Source organism: Cryptomeria japonica, chromosome 2 (assembly GCF_030272615.1).
Source record: "Cryptomeria japonica chromosome 2, Sugi_1.0, whole genome shotgun sequence".
NCBI lineage: Eukaryota > Viridiplantae > Streptophyta > Pinopsida > Cupressales > Cupressaceae > Cryptomeria > Cryptomeria japonica.
In genome coordinates this window covers 108,826,066-108,845,323 of record NC_081406.1, presented here as the reverse complement: position 1 = coordinate 108,845,323, position 19,258 = coordinate 108,826,066, and the positions used below count along the sequence as shown (strand labels likewise).

The following is a 19,258-nucleotide window of genomic DNA, read 5'->3' as shown; positions in this document are numbered from 1 at the left end:
CCAAATGTTTCTAACAAAAGTTATTTTGTTTTGTTGCCATGCAGACTGATGATGAAGAGTCAGACAGCGAACATTTTTACAGTTACAGTGAAAATGAAGATACATCTTCTGGACATGACTCAGAGATGGATGCAGTTGAGGCAGTCCAAAAATCTGAGCCTGAGACTGGATTACAGGACCATATGAGCAAAGAGTTCGATCCAATCTTTAGTGGTAAGAGCAAAGACCTTTCAAAATTAAGAAATAGCATGATGAGAATGATCAATGTTTTGAAAGGCTTAGTTGGTATTCCTAGCTGAGCTTGTATTATGAAATTTGAGGATAGCTATATTCTGATTGAGTTCTCAAAAATATATTTGTCCACATAATCCAGGATGAATCAGTGGAGAGAAGTGATTGAAGTAAAGTTATAAAGCTTGTTTCGATCCTTAAATTGAAGGAACCAAAGGTATTGAGAAGGAATAGAATCTGGTCTTTCAGTGTGGGAATTCTTTCAATAAGAGATTTTTGTGAAGATAATCAGGGGATAGTTTTGAATGATCCAAAGATTTTGGCATTCTGTGGAATCTATACAACCATGGTTTCTTTGTGGGATTTGTACTCGAATTTGGTAGCACAAGGACATTCAAATTATCAATTAAACAACCTGCTACTGAGAATGGTCTTGTTTTGGCCACATTAGCAGTGTGCTAGTTGTAACATCTGTTGCAAAATGAGGGTTTCTGTGCTTGGGCCTTAAGAATGACAGAAGGTCCAATCTTGGTTAATCATAATTGGCATCTATAAGATATTCCATTCAGTTCAACTTTCTATCTTATCTTTGAGTCGGTTACTCAAGTCCTTGACAGCCTGTTGTTGCATCCGATTATTATGACTTGTGATCATGTTATGCAAGTGCATGGTAAACGTGCATGTAGAATGTCCCTGACCGTGGTTCTTTTTCATAGTTCCACAAAGTCTCAGGATGGAATGGACGGATGAGTCTTGGGGATAGGGTGACCAAGGGCTTTGTTTTGGGGATAATGGGGGGAATTTATATATCACGTGAATAATTAGATATTAAAACAAAAAACAAGTGTGTAAGGAATATTAAATCAAACTTTGAAATGCTAAACATATTGCATTGAACAATAAAAATGCTGAATATCAATATATTTATATAATTTTCAAAATTCAAATACAATTCGCAAATGACTTTATTGATTCCAAATTTGACTATATCCAAATTGGGCTTGAGTTTTGATCCTATTGGTGTCTGTTTTATCATCTACCGAACATGATCCTGTTGGTGTCTGTTTTATCATCTACCAAATATTAGAATAAAATACCACAAGGATACTATATCCTCTCTTGAACAAAATCACTACTTGTGCCAAGATTGCGAGAAAGACCACAAGGCGACTCCAAGGTCTATATGTGTGAATGAGTGACTTTAGTTGGATAGCCCTTCGGGTAGTGTATGCTAATAATCTCAAGGGGGACTTATGCTTATCAACTAGTATCATCCACAGGTTGAACTTAGGCAGATTTGACAATTTATGCTCTATGTTTTTTGATTTTTTGATTTAGGACTTCAAAAAAAGATAGAAAGATGAGGGTTTAGGGATTCTATACTACTAAGCTATGCCTATGAACTCAAGAGACGGTAAAGACTAGGTGAAACTGTTAACGACTCTTTGTTTCACCACACAACTACGCAAAGCGAGTGCAATCTCCTAAGATTATGCTAATATTTTCACACTTAGAAGGAATACCAACAATTGAACAATATCATTCCAAGTAGAAGTTAAACATCCATATTAAAAGCTCAGGCTAACTTTACACATTGAAAGGAAATCATCCATCCAACAAAAGTATGAGAAAGCTTTCACCAATCAATACTATTAGATCTATTATTCATTTAACAACTTGAAAACAAATTTCTTAAACAAATTTAATCCAAGTGTTGAAAGGAATATGCAACCACGTAACCATTTAGCAATAAAAAGATTTCAAAACAATATTGATAATGAATTTTTAATTTCTCAAATAGCTCTATGCAACAATTTCATAAATTTCTCCACCAGAGAATGAAATGAGAGAATGGGAGTTTATATATAGTTTTTGAAAGCAAAATAAACGGCCGAGATCAATCTAAAATCGACGGTTGAGATCTAAACAACCTATCCCTAGATAAAGTTTCTAAACTAAAATTCAAGATCAACTTCAAGAGAGAAGTGGCAGAAGATGTTATTTTTTAAGATTTTATTCCTTTCTTCTGATATTCAATGAATTTGGACACAATTTGGTCCACTTCCTCCATGGTGACATGTGGCAACATGTTGATCCTGAATTCTAACCCTTCCAAGTTGTCTGCACATAGAGCAAAAGTGATCTTCTAGTCCAATTCCTGTTTGTGAAAGACATCTTTAATGGAGATGAGGTTTGACGCCTTAGCCAAATTATTCTTCGAGACTGGTCCTGTGATGGCAAAGAAGATGTTTTGAACTCTAGCCTTCAAATTCTCCAACTACATATCTATCTCTCAGATGGACTCTTTCCCAATCATTTTTGCAACTACAAGGAAGATCTTGTCCTGAATTGCCTTTATTTGTCCTCCTATTCTATCAACATCATCTTTCACCTTCTCCAAGACCTCATTATGTGCAACCAAAGTCCAATGCCGACTATGGAAGTCATAGGCAGCCCTTGCTTCAATTATCTTCTGATCAACCAACTCTTGAGATAAAATTCCTTTCAGTTCTCTAAGGGATGGTATGATTCTATTCTGGACATCCTTGAAATCAACCCCATTTCTGCCATATTCTCAATCCTGGAAAGCAAAGAAGAAGTTTGATCATATGGTGATGAGATTCTTTCTATGAACTCGGCTGCTTTTTCTTTTATACTTTCTATCCAATCTCTAGTTTCTCTGGCTGTTACTGCATCTTCCTTAGAACTTTTGATTGCCTGTTGTGAATCCAAAAGTGAGAAAACCTTTGGATTGGCTTGATTAAGTGGCGTAGTAGTCAACTGCCAAATATATTATTTCAAGCGCTCAACTTCTCTCTTATGTTCATTTTTCTTTTCTGTCTCCTCATCTAGTTTTGCCTTCATGGATGCAACTGAATTGTCTAAGTCCTCTTTTACTTGGGACTTTGTGCTTGGGCCTAAGTCAAAAGTGGTGATCTCATACTCATGAGGAGCAATGTCTCCCTTTGCTTTGTTCACCTTAGGCACATCTATCTGCACTGTGCGGTTGCCTGTCTCATCTCTCTGGATGGTAGAAAATATCTTGGCTAGTTTCTTCACATCAATTTGCTCTAATCTGGCCAAGAAATCTGCCATGCCATCCTCTTCTTGTTCTTCTACTACTGGTGTGTTCATCTTCAATTCTCTCCCTCAGCCATTCAGGAACAATGGGCTGCTCAGTGCCCTCTAGCTCTTGGTCATCTTTTGTTTCTATATCATGTGCAATACCCCGAAGAGCAGAAATCATCCCTTCTTGAAACTCTTCCTCTTCAATATTTGTGTCATGCTTTGATTCTAGGATTTTTGTGCGAGTAGGAGATGGTGGCCGTTCATCTTCTTGATGGACTAATTCTTCATTTTCCTCATGAATTGAAGAAGGAATTTCTATTTCAGCGAATGATTCATCAACATTTAATATGTATTTCTCATTCCTTGATCTGGTGGAATGAGATGGTTCTATCCTTTGCTTCTTTTGAGCGGGTTCTTCATTCTCAGCTGCCTTCCCCTTCCTTTTAGCACTCTCGCTTGGTATGACATTTTGTGTTGCTTCTTCATTTGAGGAATATCCTTCTGCTACTCCCATCAGATTATAAGTCAAATTTATATTCTTTTGCTTCAGCCTGTGACACTGTTGATTAACCCACCACTTTTTATATGTCATTAATGACCGCATCAAGGTGGTCAAGTCTGTATGCTCTGGTGCCGACCATTTGATAGGAGGAAGAGGTGCATGTTCATCAAAGCCAGGTTGAGTATGCTCTCCACTATCTTCTAATTGATTTGGTATGAGAAAAGGTTGACTCTCTTTGATGAAATTTATTGATAGCCTGGAGTATAACCTTTTCTTGATTTCATACTCATCAACAACATTTGCCCATAAATCTTCTATATCTACTTTATGTCTGAATCTTTCCTCTTTCACTGATCTGATGTTATTGTGAGGATCATAATTGGTTTTGGATTGGTAGAATGTGAAAGGATACCACTGCATCTCTAGCCTGGCACTCTCAGTTGCCTGCACAGTTGAACAAGATTCTTCCATATTTCCAATGAAGAATGAGAAAGATATGGCTGCCTTCTATCTTACTCTTTTGAAGCTCTAATATGTTTCCAACTGTCTGAGAACTTCCAACAGGACCATCCTATTAGTTGGGTAGATTGGCAATTGGTAAGGACAACCAGTGAAACTTTGGATTTTGATATAAGTAAATTGTGGAAACTGGATAAACCAGGATCCGTACTTTCTGATTAGACTTTTCGATTCATGAGAAAGTCTATTGTGGGTACCTCCTTGCAGTGTTCTTGTGATGTACATCAAGAATGCGTCATGGGCTCGAGAACTTTTGTCCTTAAGCTGTAGCTGAGGATAACAATCATATGACCGGAACTCATTCTCACCACCTCCTACTATGCCTTTACAAATCAATTTTGAATATTTGTAAGTTGCAGCCAGTAGATAAATTATGTAAGAACTCATGTGGAATGTCTTTTTCCTTTCCAAGTTCATCAACTGTTCATGAAGGTTATCGCTAATTATGCGAGACCAGTTGAATAACTTGGTTCCTGAGGTGATTTCATCCATGAAATAATACATCCATGTCTCGAATAGCTGACCCTTAGGGCTGCCCATTACTCTATTCAATAGTAGGATGATATCACCATACTCTTCCTTGAAGAATGGACGTAACAAATACTTTGACACTTTTCCTTGAGGTCTTTTCTTCTCAAGCCAAAACTTGTTTACATTCATAGCACAAAGTTTAGACTAACTATCATAGACCCTCTGGGCTTGCTCCTTAGTCTTATAGGTGGTTTTACTATGCTTTGATATACCAAATGTCTCTTTGATGGACAATTTTGAAAGATTTGCTAGGACTCTTCCATTTGGTGCAATGATTTCTCTCGATTGTGCTTTATAGTGCAAAGCACATTTAACTATTAGCTCGACACATTCTTTGGTTGGTGGGAATCCAACCGCCTGGACAATTCCATTGTGCATCATTTTGCATGCAATAGGTGTAGGAATGTTTCCATCATGTCCATACATTCTTTTCGTTCATACATTCTTTTCTTGAATTCCTCCATATCAACATGTCCAAGGTCCGTGTTAGTGATATTCTTCCGTTTGGATTTGATTTTGGACTTTAGCTATACTCCTTTGTTGGCGAACTTCATTGCTACCTATAAAAACACATGAAAACTCCATGTTATTTTCAGAATTTAATTCTGATTTTAAGTTCTTTTTCTGAAAATTTTACTTTCAGCCTGTTAAAAGGTTAAGTCTTTGAAGGGTATGGTCAAGAAATTGATAAAAATTGAGAAAATAAGACAGAATGGTGAGAAAATTCAGTCAAATTGAGTTTTTGAATCCTCATTATGACTGAAATTTATCTCCGATTCTAAAAATCTGCCTTAAAATCAAAGAAAAGTGCTTAATTTCTTGACTTTCAACACTCAGATGAATATTTTTTTGGACAATTCTTCTTCAAAAATTCAAAATTTATAAAATTTGAGAGAAAACTTCTCCTCAATGCTCTCCAAAATTTTCAACCTGAATAATGAATTGTGAAAGTGAATTGGTTGAAAATATATAAAGTTTAGGGTTCTTAAATTTAGAAGTTTTTAATTTGTTTTATTGTTTTTTTTTTATAAATAATTTTTTTTGTTTTAATCTTTCCAAAATGGAAAGTTTTCTTTCTTTCTCTCAAAAATACGATTTTATCCAGAAATCTTCTAGAACTTTCTAGAAATTTTGAATTAAATATTTCCTGTGACAATTTTTTTTCCCAACATGTTGGTCTGATTTTATGTGAATTGTGATTAGAATATTATCTTTCTGGCATGGCAAAATTGTTCTCAATTTTATTTCTTTGGCTAGGTATCTTCACATATTTCATTTATGACTGGATGAATCAATATGCCAGTCTATGATTAACTAAAAGGGTTTGGACAATTTCTTCATGCCTTAGGGTTTGTGATTTTGGAAGGAATTTATTTCAATTTGCACATCCTATGTCTTGGCATGCTTCATGTCAATTGGACAATCACCTTCCTTTAACTTTCTTGAATTTGGATCTTGTTTGTCCTGCCAATTCATGTCTATGATCAGAATTTGGAAGTTTTATTTTTTATTTTTTGGTCAATCATCTTTGGTTGATCTTCATACTTTATAGGCAAACTTTCAATATGTTACCCTAGGTAGGGGTTTGGTTAGTTCGTGCCATCTTTATTGACTGCAGATAAGAGTTCAATTTAGACATGGTTCCTCATGTCTTGGACAATCATTAGCAGTTTTAGGATCACGATTAGACCATTTGATCTTGCTTGGACAAAATTTGAACCATCCTTCCTTTGTGCTTAGGAAATTTGAAGGGTTTGGGAGTTTTCTATCCATGGTAAATTTCAAGATTGATCAGACAATTTGTATTGTACTTTTGTCATGCTCTTTATCATGATTTGCTTGATGCTTTATTTGTCCTATTCTAGGCAGACTTGGATCATGCCATGCCACGTTTTGTGAGACAAATTTCAACTCTGGATGCTTTCTTTCTTGGTGGAATTTATAAGCTTTGGACAAGTTTGTATCATACTTGGAAGATCATCACATGCGTATCAAATTTGATCAATCTTTCTCTTCCAAGGTGGGTTTGGAGATGATTAAGAACTTAGGATATTTAGCAAACCCTTAGTCTGTTATCTTCAACCTTATTGATCATGATTGCTGTAGTTGGACAATTCAGTTTGGCTTCCAAATCCTTGGACATGTGAATTTAGATTACTTTCTTCTTGGCAGGGCATGGTTTACATAAGTTTGCTTTATATTTGAAAGATCATCAAGAAGTTTGTCAAAGTATTTCTTAGAATATGATAGGATATGACCGCTTTATCTTTAGAAAACCTTCAATTTGTTGTGTATGATGATCTTGGATGAGTCTTGGGTATGCATCTTCCTTCAAATTTGTCTTGCTTACTTATCAAGGGCGGATCTGACAGTCTTCTGGACAAGGTGAAGTGAAAATTTGAAAGATTACTAAGGAGATTATGTGCAAATTTGGATTCTCTCTCCCGAGGCGGATTCAAGGATGATCAATGGTGAATTTAGAATTTTATCAACAAACCTTCAATCTGTTGTTAATGGCGAACTTGAACTTCTTGATTGTCCCTTTCAAACCCTTGAACCTGCTTTATTTCTCCTTCTGGAGATGATCAAGGCAAAATCTACACCTTCAAACTGTCACCAATGGGGAATTTGAGGAATATATCGAACTTATTCCCTTCTAACTCTTGAATTTGCTTCACTTCTTCAAGGTGAATATGATAATATGATAAGTTTTTGGCATGAATTTGGTAATCTTTTATGTTTTTGAGCTGCTTACTTTGATCACCCTTAGCGATTTTTGGAGACATACTTATGCTTCTCGAATTTGGCAAAGAGAAGTGTTTGTAAATCCTTATCTTTATAGCTTCTTGGGCGGCTTCTAGAAGCTTTATCTTAACCTCTTACTTGGCATACAAGAAAGTATTTTTAGGAATGATTTAATGCTTTATTCCACCTTTAAGGAGTTCAAACTCCTTTGCTTTCTTCTAGAAGGAAGTTTGGAAGATGATTGCAAAATTAGAAAGTTTTATTGTTTTATTCTTTCTCTAGGAAGTTCGAACTTCATCTTTGGAAGCTTCCATCACTTTTTAGAAAGTTTTATTTGTTTTAATCTCCTTCTAGAATTCGAACTTGAGGAAGGTCTTTGACATGTCACATGTTTTATTGCTTTAATTGCCTTTGGATGACAAGTCATCACACTTGCCAATTTCAAACCCTTTGAAATGCCATGTCATCATTCTATTGCCATCTTGGAAGGTCTCCTTGTCTAGGCGAACTTGGAAAGAGTTTGGACATATTTTTATTATTTGCTTTATCCTCCTTCCTATGGCGAACTTTGTCAACTTTAGGCGAACCTTAAAGAATGCTTGACATGTCTTCTTGAGCGAACTTTAGATTCCTTGTGCCATGCTTCATTAAGGCGGACTTTGTCAATCCTAGGACAAGGCAAGCTTTAGAGGGTGTTGGACATGATGAAAGTTGCATACACTTAGCCATTTTCACGCCTTGGCTTCTTATTTGTTTAACCTTGAGTAGGAGTTTAATAACTTTCGCCATGAGTTAGTTGACCCTTGGTAGGAGTTTGCCATCTATTGGACATTTTTAGCTTGGACATGAGGCACACTTAGAAGATTGTCAGACATTCTTGTGTATGAATATGCTTAACCCTAAGTAGGAGTTTGAGTAACTCTTTCCATGGATTAGTTAACCCTCGGTAGGAGTTTAACATTTGTTGAGCAATTTTACTTGGACAACTCTCTTATGCCTTGGCAAACATTGATCCCGCTTAAACATCTTCCATACTTGACATCCTTGGATGATTTTGATTGATCATCTGCCATTCCACTTGCCTAACCTTAAGCGTTGTAGAACTTATCTGCCATTTTTACTTCTTCAACTTAGGCAAAATTTTCAGTGTGCCATTTCCAATCCCTTCCTTTTGACTTGATCAACATTATTCATGCCATGTTCATACCTTGCTGGTTCATCTGGAACAAAAACCCTAATTAGGGTTTGCATTTTTCTTTTTACCCTTAAAGACAATTTTCAAAATCTAAGAACATGGGTAGGAATAATTTGGCATGAGGATCGAAACCCTAATCTCGAGAAAAAACAAAAAAATTCAAACTCTTTCTTTTAACACTTAGAAGCAAAATTTTTCAAATATGAAGACATGGGTAGGATCAAAATGACCTAAAGAACAAAACCCTAATCTCAGAATTTTTTTTTTTGAAGCCTTGCTTTTTATACCTACAGACAAGATTTTCAAATTCCGACAAAATGGGTAGTAATGAAATGACTTGAGGAACAAAACCCATATGCAACTTTCAAAAAAGTAGAAAAAGAAAAAAATTCTAAAAATAATAGGTTGCTAGAAATGACCCAAAGCAAATGCGATCCTCGTCCTTCGGGCCTTCTGAATGCTTTGACAACACTTAAATGCAATTTTGAGTGATATTTCTCAATTTGACTCAGGATGACCTCAAAACTCTAACTCTTAAAGTCTCTCAAAATGAAGATTTATGAATATGCAGAGCTAAGACAAAAACCTAAAAAGCAAAAAAAGGGGGTCCCCATCTGTGATGGGGCGATGTGTGAATTAGGTCACGATAGATCCCTTTGAATATTTAGGCCCCATTTTACCCATCATAGATAACTGATATTAGAAATATCTACTTGGGTCCTCTTTGTTATATATTTCCTAAGTGTTGTTTTACTTTCATCCCTCATGTGCCCCTCATATGTTGGACAATGTATAAGTCCAAAAAGTTTCTTAGTGTAGGATGTGTTATGCTTGATTTTCTAAGTGTGTGCAATTTTCCAACATTATTAATCATCTTTGATCCCCAATTCTTGCTCCATTTCATTGTGTTATCTTTTGGAGTCAGTTTTACCCATCCCTTTATTCACATCCTTATGGCATTAGTTATGAGGTATCCATGACTCTTGAACCTCGACACTTTGCATTGTATTATTATTTTTGTTTGTGGATTTAGACTTATCCTTACCTACATACTTTGAGGTAAGAGTTAAGGTGGCTCTTTAATCCTTCTTTCAAAATGAGAGGTGCAAAGATCTTCCTATTTGCCTACTTTTTTCATGAAGCATAAAGCATTCTTGATCCCTGACATTATATCCTTACTTTTTTCGAGATTGAAAGACTATTCATCCTTTTAAAGGTTATGTCAATAGGTTCTTCGGTCCTCTAACTCACCAATGGGTCAACAAGCCCATGTTAGAGGTTTGCCAATTCTTCTAACCTTTGATGCCCTGACGATTTTCTTTTCAGTGAATCATAATGAAGAGGTCGTTAACAAGTTAAATGGTTTCCTAAGTCTTGGAAATGTCAACAAGATTCAAGAGTTAGTCAATTCACCAATAGGTGAAAGTTGGAGGTTATCAAGTTCTTCTAACCTTCAAAATGACAATAGGGTGAAATAAATGGGATGCAGAGGTTCTAAGATTCTTTTAATCTTTGAAACACCAATTACTTTCTTGAAGATAGTTACATGAAGTTGAATGTTAGAGTTTCACAAATTCCTCAAAGCTCCAAAATATCGACGAGATGAAATGAAGTGTAGTGTAGTGTGAGAGGTTAGCAAATTCCTCGAACCTCTAAAACTCCAATGGAAGGTTCTTGAAACCTTTGAACCATTGAAAAATGTTTAGACAATCTTCAGATATTTGCTAGCTTCTAAAAGTTTAAAAGATTAAAAAAAGTGCAGATGCCGACGATTGTCGTGTTTCACGTAGGGATTGTAATGGCATGATTTGATGGTTGGGAGATTCTATTTTCTTTCTTGTGCACACTTGAGCTAGACCAAATGTTGAAGGATATATTTCTCCTAAAAGTGCAACACAAATTAAAGCAACATGATCTTCCTCTTGCTTAGCTCACACTATAATGAAACTCTTAAATTTTGATGCCCTTATGTGGTTAAATTATTTGTTTATTAATGACCTTCCATTATACACAGTATTATGAAACTTTGTAAAATCTTTTGAGAACCTGTAGTTGATGAAAACCATGAGAGGATTTTCAAATATAATGCCCTTTCTTAGGTTGGTGATGTTGTAACTAACTATACATGAGGGCTATCCCACAATAATGGTTCCCACTTTTGCCAACGAAGAAAATTGGCGGAGGCAGGGAATTTTTCTTTTTTGGGGGTTCAAACGAACTAAGGGTGTTCGAGCGAACCCCCCCATAGGGTTCGATCGAACCTGCCATTGGACATGGGTTCGATCGAACCCATTTTTAATTTTTAATTTAATTTAATTTTATATATAAACCAAAAATGACAATTTAATTGTCATTTTCAAGTTTGGAGTTTTCTATGTCTAGAGGGGGTTAGAGTGAACCCGACGTCAGCAACAACTGACGCTTCTCACCTTTTAGCTTTTGACCTACATTATTTCAAGTGCACAAAATAACCTTTTTTTTTGTTTAATAATGTTTTTTTAAATTAAATTTATTTAAAAATTAATAAATAATTTGTTTGTTAATTTATTTTTTTAATTAAATAATTGTATATTTATTGTTTTTCAGCATTTTAGAAAAATGTTTGAAAATTTAATGTTTTGATTTAACTTCATTTGTTTTTAAAATTAAATAACTGTATATGTATTTTTTTTTCAACTTTTTAAAAACATGTTATGAAAAACTTAGAAAACTAAGGTAGTAAATTAAAACTTAGAAAATGTTAAGAAAAACATTAGCAAAATAAAAAATTAGAAAAATGTTACAAAACTAAATATAGTAAATTAAAACGTTAGAAAAATTAATAAATTCAAATTAAAAAAAAAAAACATTAGAAAACTTAGATAACAAATTTAAACAAATTAGACAAAATAAATCCTCTACATGACCCCTTTTCACATCCTATTACACACACAACATGACCCCTTAGGACCCCTTAAGACCACATATGCCCCTGACGACACTATATGTCCCCTTAGGACCATAGAGGATCACATAGTGGACCCTAAGGGGTCATATGTGGTCCTAAGGGGTCACGCATGTGTTCTAACCCATGCGTGACCCCTTAGGACCACATGTGACCCCTTATAAAATCTTAGTGTGTACGACATACCCCTTAGTCCATCACATAGTGTCCTAAGGGGTCATATGTGGTCCTAAGGGGTCACACATGTGTTAATAAATGTGTGACCCCTTAGGACCACATATGACCCTTTATAACATCCTAGTGTGTACGACATTCCCCTTGGGATCACATAGTGTCCTAAGGGGTCATATGCGGTCCTAAGGGATCACACGTGTTCTAACACATGTGTGACCCCTTAGGACCGCATATGACCCCTTATAAAATCCTATTGTGAATGACATACCCCTTAGTCCATCACATAGTGTCCTAAGGGGTCATATGTGGTCCTAAGGGGTCACACATGTGTGACTCGTTAGGACCACATATGACCCCTTATAACATCCTATTGTATACAACATGTACCCCTTAGGATCACATAGTGTCCTAGAAGGGGTCATATGTGGTCATAAGGGTTCATGCATGTGTGTTCTAACACTGTACACGTGTGACCCCTTAGGACCACATATGACCCCTTGTAACATCTTAGTGTCTACGACATACGATCCCTTAAGATCACATGTACAATGTCCCAAGGGGTTGAATATGTGGTTCTAAGGGGTCACGCATGTGTTCTAACACATGCGTGACCCCTTAGGACCACATATGACCCCTTATAACATCCTAGTGCACATACAACATTCCCCTTAGGATCACATAGTGTCCTACAGGGTCATATGTGGTCCTAAGAGGTCACACGTAGATGTTGTAACATATGTGTGACCCCTTAGAACCGCATATGACCCCTTATAAAATCCTAGTGTGTACGACATATCGGTCCCTTAAGATCACATACATTAGTGTCCTAAGGGGTCAAGAATATGTGGCCCTAAGGGGTCATGCATGTGTTCTAACACATGCGTGACCCCTTAGAACCGCATATGACCCCTTATAAAATCTATCTTCCCTTAATTTGCTCAGCTAGCATGTGTTTTAATTTTTAAAAATTATGTTTTAACTTAGTACATGATGTATATATCTTTAATGATCTCTCTCTCTCTCTGAAATTAATGTTATCTCTGTGTGTGTGTGTGATGAAAATGATCTCCCTCTCTCTCTTGAATTAATGTTTTAATAATTTAAAATGTATGTATGCGATCTATATAGATAAATTTATAATGTTTTAATTTAGTATCTATATGTATATATCTTTAATGATCTCTCTCTCTCTCTCTCAATGAAATTAATGTTAGATCTCTCTCTAGATGTCATGATTTAAATGATCTCCCTCTCTCTCATTAATGTTTTAATAATTTAAAATGCATCTATGCGATCTATATAGATAAATTTATATATGTTTTAATTTAGTACATGATGTATATATATCTTTAATGATCACTCTCTCTCTCTGAAATTAATGTTATCTCTATCTCTCTCTCTCTCTCTCTGTCATGAAAATGATATCTCTAGATCTCTCTCATTAATGTTTTAATAATTTAAAATGTACATGTATGCGATCTCTATATATAGATAAATTTATATATTTTTAAATAATGATCTCCCTCTCGCTCGAGCTTTAAAATTATTTATTTAAAAAATTGAATTATGCAAGAACTTCATGTATATATATATATATATATATATATATATATATATATATATATGAATTATGCGAGAACTTCACATGTGTACATTTTAATTTTTAATGAGCTCAAGATTAACGATCTCTCTCTCTCTCTCTCTCTCTCTCTAGAATTTAACTGATTTTAATTTTTAATGTTTTAAATTGAATGCACTTCATGTGTGTGTGCTTACGTATTTATTTTAACTTTATGACCTACCTAGATAGAGGGCGTCCTAGGATCCAGTCCATGATCAGGATCCTCCTGCACAGGCTCCTGATCAGGATCCACCCACACAGGCTCCTGATCAGGAGCCACATGATGATATAGATCCTCCACACCAGGATCCCCCGTTGCCCGATATTGCTACCATTTTCCACTACAGTGACCGTGAGCTACAAAGGTTGAGGGTCATAATAGATGACCCATGGATTGATGGCGTGTACAAGAGTACATGCGAATCCATTTTTGATAGTTTGCGGACATTGAGGGACCGCTTAGTTAGTCACACCTCATTTTCACTTGAGGTTATAGCTGATATTAATAGACAGTTGAGGAGTGAGCTGAGGGGTCGTGATTCTTTTGCTAATGTGGTGAGGGTGGTCTCGAAGGAGACCATCAAGGAGAGATGTTTTCCACAGTATCAAGAGAAGAGTAAGGTGAGAGGATATTAGGTCACGAGATGTATCGATCCATAGGTTGCATCGTTGATTTACCCATGCTTCTTAGCTGCCCATGGTCGTTATCCTAATAACGACTGGATACTGTTATACTTTGCACAATAGGTATTTGCTGAGGTTCATTGTCAGATGAAACCAAACTACCTTGATATTCCAACATATTATGGACAGGGGAGGGGTAGGACTGCTAATAGAGATGCATATCGTAGGCGTGATAGAGCTCCGCCTAGACACAGGGACCTTGTTGGCGAGTGATTTCCGACATTAGTCCCAACCCTCGCCCCCATAGCAGATCACGTTGTGATTACTTCTTAGAGAGAAGCAATTGATAGGATTGGACAAATTGCATCAGCAACAACCACCATATCATCTGACAGGCTGGGTAGATATATGATGAGCCGAACACGTTCGAGATCATCCATATATCATGCATCTTCTAGTCACGGGGTGGCTTCAGATTTAGATGATCAATACATTACTACTGTGACCCCCTCCCTAGATGAGGTAGCGACTATAGTAGGAGGTGGTAGACATGTACAAATGTCGCAGTATTTAGTTGAGGACCTGCTACATTCTTATTGTTTTATTTCATCTCGACTTGGGATACCATTGGCTACTGTTAGAGAGGAGATTCTCAGAGACGGGTAGGCTACCGCTGCATCGACGCATACCCTAAGGCAGTCACAACATTCTCATCACTTTACGCATGCTCTGGGTATTAACCCACCTACAGATCACTCTGTTGCTGTAGAGGAGGAGATACGAGCTGATCAGGTCCATATCACATATGAGGGCTTGGATTTATTTGAGGAGCAGCTGCGAGGTTTGAGCCATACTGGGTTTATGGATATGCTACTACAGTTAGACACTTCATCCACAATGCCTATTCATCTAGTTAGCCCCTTACACTCCTCAGTCATACATACAACCAGAGAGAGATATGCAAGCACAAGTGATGTGGTTGATATGATCACAGGACATGATCAGACTATACAACCTACTCCTGATACACAGGTATGTACATGTGCGTTTAAATTTTTACAAGATGTATATGTTGTAATGTACGATAAATCTATATAGATCATTTAATAAATAATAGAAGATAACTTGTATCATTTAAATTGATCCTGGACTAATCCTTAAATACATGTATATATGTACATATGTATAACAGTTAGCTCATGTCACTCTTGAGCTCTGAGCGTGTGCGTAGGAGATATTCTTTTGATGCTACACAGGTTGTTAGTGGACATGTTAGTCATGCTTTTTTGTATATATGTACATGTATGTATGTGTGTTACAATTTACAGTTTAATTTAAATTTAACTAGTCGGTTTTGATTATATTTAAAAATATGCACATATGTATGTGTAGAGATCTATATTTAATATTTAAATAAATTCCACTTTTGCAGGGGTCTATTGGACATCCAGACTTTCACCAGGACTCTCCCTTAGATGGTCGCTCTATTCATGCCCGACATGATGCATGTTGATTTGCTGGACTTTATAGCTCATTTGTTTATCTTTTTATATATGTACATTTTAGACTTTCATATTATATATTCATGCATGTATGAAGTTTCTAGATTATACTTTATACAGTTTGTGTTTGATCAAATTATATATTTCATGTATGTATGTTAGATTATGTACTTTTTACAGTTTGTGTTTGATCATGGATTATATATATCATGTGCATGTATGGTTAGATTATACTTTATATGTATAGTTTGTACATTTGATCTTGGATTATATATCACATCATTTGTATTTAGATTATATATGATCATGCACATGTTAGATTACTTACACACTTTATATGTGTGTGTGTGTGTGTGTGTGTGTGTGTGTGTGTGTGTGTGTGTGTGTGTGTGTGTTTGATCATATTTGCACATTTGATATATATACTTTAAATATTTATTTAAGTTAAATGATGTGTTTGATTATATGTAACTTATTAGATCACATGTGTATATGTATGTGCATGTTTGATTATTCTTTTAAATTATATTATATAAGATCATCTAAATTGAATTGGTGTAAATGTTCAATTTAAAAATTGTTTTTAAGAGTTCTCTAAAACTTTCAAATTTATATATATATTTGTGATTGGATTTGTGTACATGTAGGTAGATTAAAAAAAGATTGATATGTTTATTTAAATTTTACTACATGTAACATGTATATGTAGATATGCATTGAATTTAAATGACTTTGTGAACAATATATCCACTCCACTGTGCAAGCCACGAACAATATAAAAATCACACTTGTTCATATCAAATGAACAAACTCAAGTTAATGAACATATTCAATAATTTAAATTCTAGGTGTACTAAATAGTTCACACCACATCAAGTGGTTCAGACCGCTCTTCAATTATTACACACATGTCCTAATTTAATATCAAATTTATACATACATCCTAATTTAATATGCATTTTTAATTAAATTTACATGTGCATTTGATATTAAATAAATATATGTCCTAATTTACTTTACATACATGCTAAATTATTTTAACAACTTACAAATTACATATGCATACATTCATTTTGAATTAGATAGACTATATACATCCTAATCAAGTGCATACATTGGGCCTTAACACATTTTCAACTCATCCACATGTCCCAATTTACCTTACATACGTGCACATAAGTATTATTTAACATGTACATTAACTTCATACATCCTAATTTAATATAATTAAAAATTTCATATTTAACTAAACAATATATGGTCCACACAAGCCATATATATATATATATCAAATATTAAATTCAAACACTTTAATGTATTTAATAAATTATCCAAGTTTCAAAACAAGTTAAGTTATAATTTATCAAGTATTAATTCAATTCATGGGTTGAAACACATGTACTTTGGTTTACTAAATAGTTCATACCACATCAAGTGGTTTAGACCGCTCTTCAATAACACTTAATATTTTCTCACAATCTTCACTATCTAGTCTCCACTTTTGAGACCGCCTGTGACGTAACACTATATGAAGAGTTAGGCCAACAACAATGACCAAGTGGCTATACTGATATACCTTGTTGTCAATTTGGTATTCAATGAAATAAATCCCATGTTGAACAATTTTAACTTGTTTGAAATATGTCCCTTGCACTACAACTGAGCCTGCATGCACATGTATATAAGAAACGAGAAATTAAAAATTTGCACGTAAGTGAGCTGTGTATATATAAAAATTAAAACATGTGCAGATGTGCATGTTTAAAATAAATTTATTAAAATAATTTAAACGTTTAAATCAATTCAAACTTGTGGGAAAGAACATTCCATCGCTCATTTTAGATGTTGTTAACTTCTTTCTCTCTTTTGTGCAACACAATAAATAATAACTAACACCTTCTATATTTTCATCTTCTGCTATGACTGCAAAAATATCTCCTGCAATTTGAAACAAGTTAAATAAATTTAAAATGTATGTACTCGATTTAAAACTTATATAATTTATTTACATGTAAGCAACATTTTTAAAGGAAATAAATATATATAATTTAAATATATGTGTACGTCATATACCTTTTTTAATCAATCCTGAAGTATGGTCATAATCACCAGAAATCAAAGGAATGTCTTCAAAGATTTCGTCCTCATTTGAATCCTTGTATGTGTCAGAAACATCTAGTGGCACCAATTTCCATTCACTAACATATCCAAGCTCTTGGTTCTTGCAATCAACATAGTTTTCCAAAATGCAATCAGAACAAAAACATGAATAATCCCTAGTGTACAATGTCCATGGGCAATTATCTGTACTCATGACACAATGCAAAGATCTTGTCCTCTCCACGCTCTCGCATCCATGCATTGATCTTCTATCCACATCTGCAAAAATGTACATGTGTACACGAACATACATGTAGATCAAGTTGTTAAATTAAAACATTTGAACTAGGAACATTTTAAATTTTTTTTAAAAAACATTTAAATAAAACACTAAAAGAGAACATGTACCGGTTATTTCCCAAAACACTCTATATGGAATGGGTCTGTATGTTCTCGATGATGATTCACCAAGATAATTAGGTTGCACAAAGTGTTTCTTACACCATTAAACAACATCATGTGCATCATCTATACGATCTCATGTATAATTTATTTGATGCTTTCTTAGAGCACATTTGATACAAGCTCCTGCACCATCATGTTCACCCTTTCCATGACACTCTTAAAAAAAACTCCAAACATGTGGTATTTTGTCATTTCGATGATATCTACATAGTGCATAAAATGGCCTCGAAGATTTGAATTGTGCCGCACATCCATCAGACCAAACAAAATGTTTAACTATTGTTATGCCTCTCTCTTTCAAATATTCAAAAAACTTCTTAAAGCAATGTTGTACAAAAAATGTGTCATGCTCCTTATCATCACTGATATAGAAGTGGTACTCTTTCTTAATGACACGATTTTTAAATATATTATCAACACCATCCAAATCTATTTGTGCATGTTGATAACACATGCACCATAAGAGTGATTTGCTTTGAAAAGTAATACTCTGATTGAATCTCTTTTTGATGTGCAAAAGAGTAATTTTCTATGAAGTCCACTACAGATAGAATAGTTCCAAGTGGGGAAGTGTCTCTTAATGTTTTAAATTGTTCTGCTTGCCACTTGGCAAAAAAACCATGACATATGTATCGTTTTATCAACTTACGAAAATTTTCCATAAATGTTCCAATATGTATTTCCTCTTCTACATAATCTAACCTTGTAGATTCCTTTCCAAATTTTGTTTCAAATTTTTTGTACTTGTAACTCTTGAAATTTACCATCTTCCTCATGTTAGTATCTTCATCTCTCAAAGGCAATTTAGCCAACTCCCTGCATGTTCCACAAATTCCCTTTATGCAATTTATTTGACTGGTTGCATTATCATCCGATTTATCACATAAGATGGATGCTATGAATTGACTTGTTCGTTTAGGAGGAGCTTTTTCATAACCATCACTATCTTCTCTAATCTTTCGAAACACTTGAAAGTACAAATCAAATTTGATGTGATAACGACAACAATAAGTTTTGAAGATTTTATTTACCTTCA

General features: G+C 34.8%; 1 protein-coding gene across 2 annotated transcripts in view; it reads left to right on the top strand.

Moving 5' to 3' along the window:
• Positions 1–15,719, top strand: part of LOC131054253 (CRM-domain containing factor CFM3, chloroplastic/mitochondrial) — a 44,225-nt gene extending 28,506 nt beyond the window's left edge. The window contains exons 9-10 of one of the 2 annotated variants that reach the window (XM_057988727.2): positions 45–213; positions 15,588–15,719. In XM_057988727.2, the coding sequence (XP_057844710.2) occupies positions 45–213; positions 15,588–15,658 (240 nt within the window). In that variant the 3' untranslated portion in view covers positions 15,659–15,719. Of the gene's footprint in view, positions 1–44; positions 214–373; positions 806–15,587 lie in introns of those variants that run through there. The other variant, XM_057988728.2, reaches the window with a different exon arrangement.
• Positions 15,720–19,258: the final 3,539 nt, after the last annotated feature.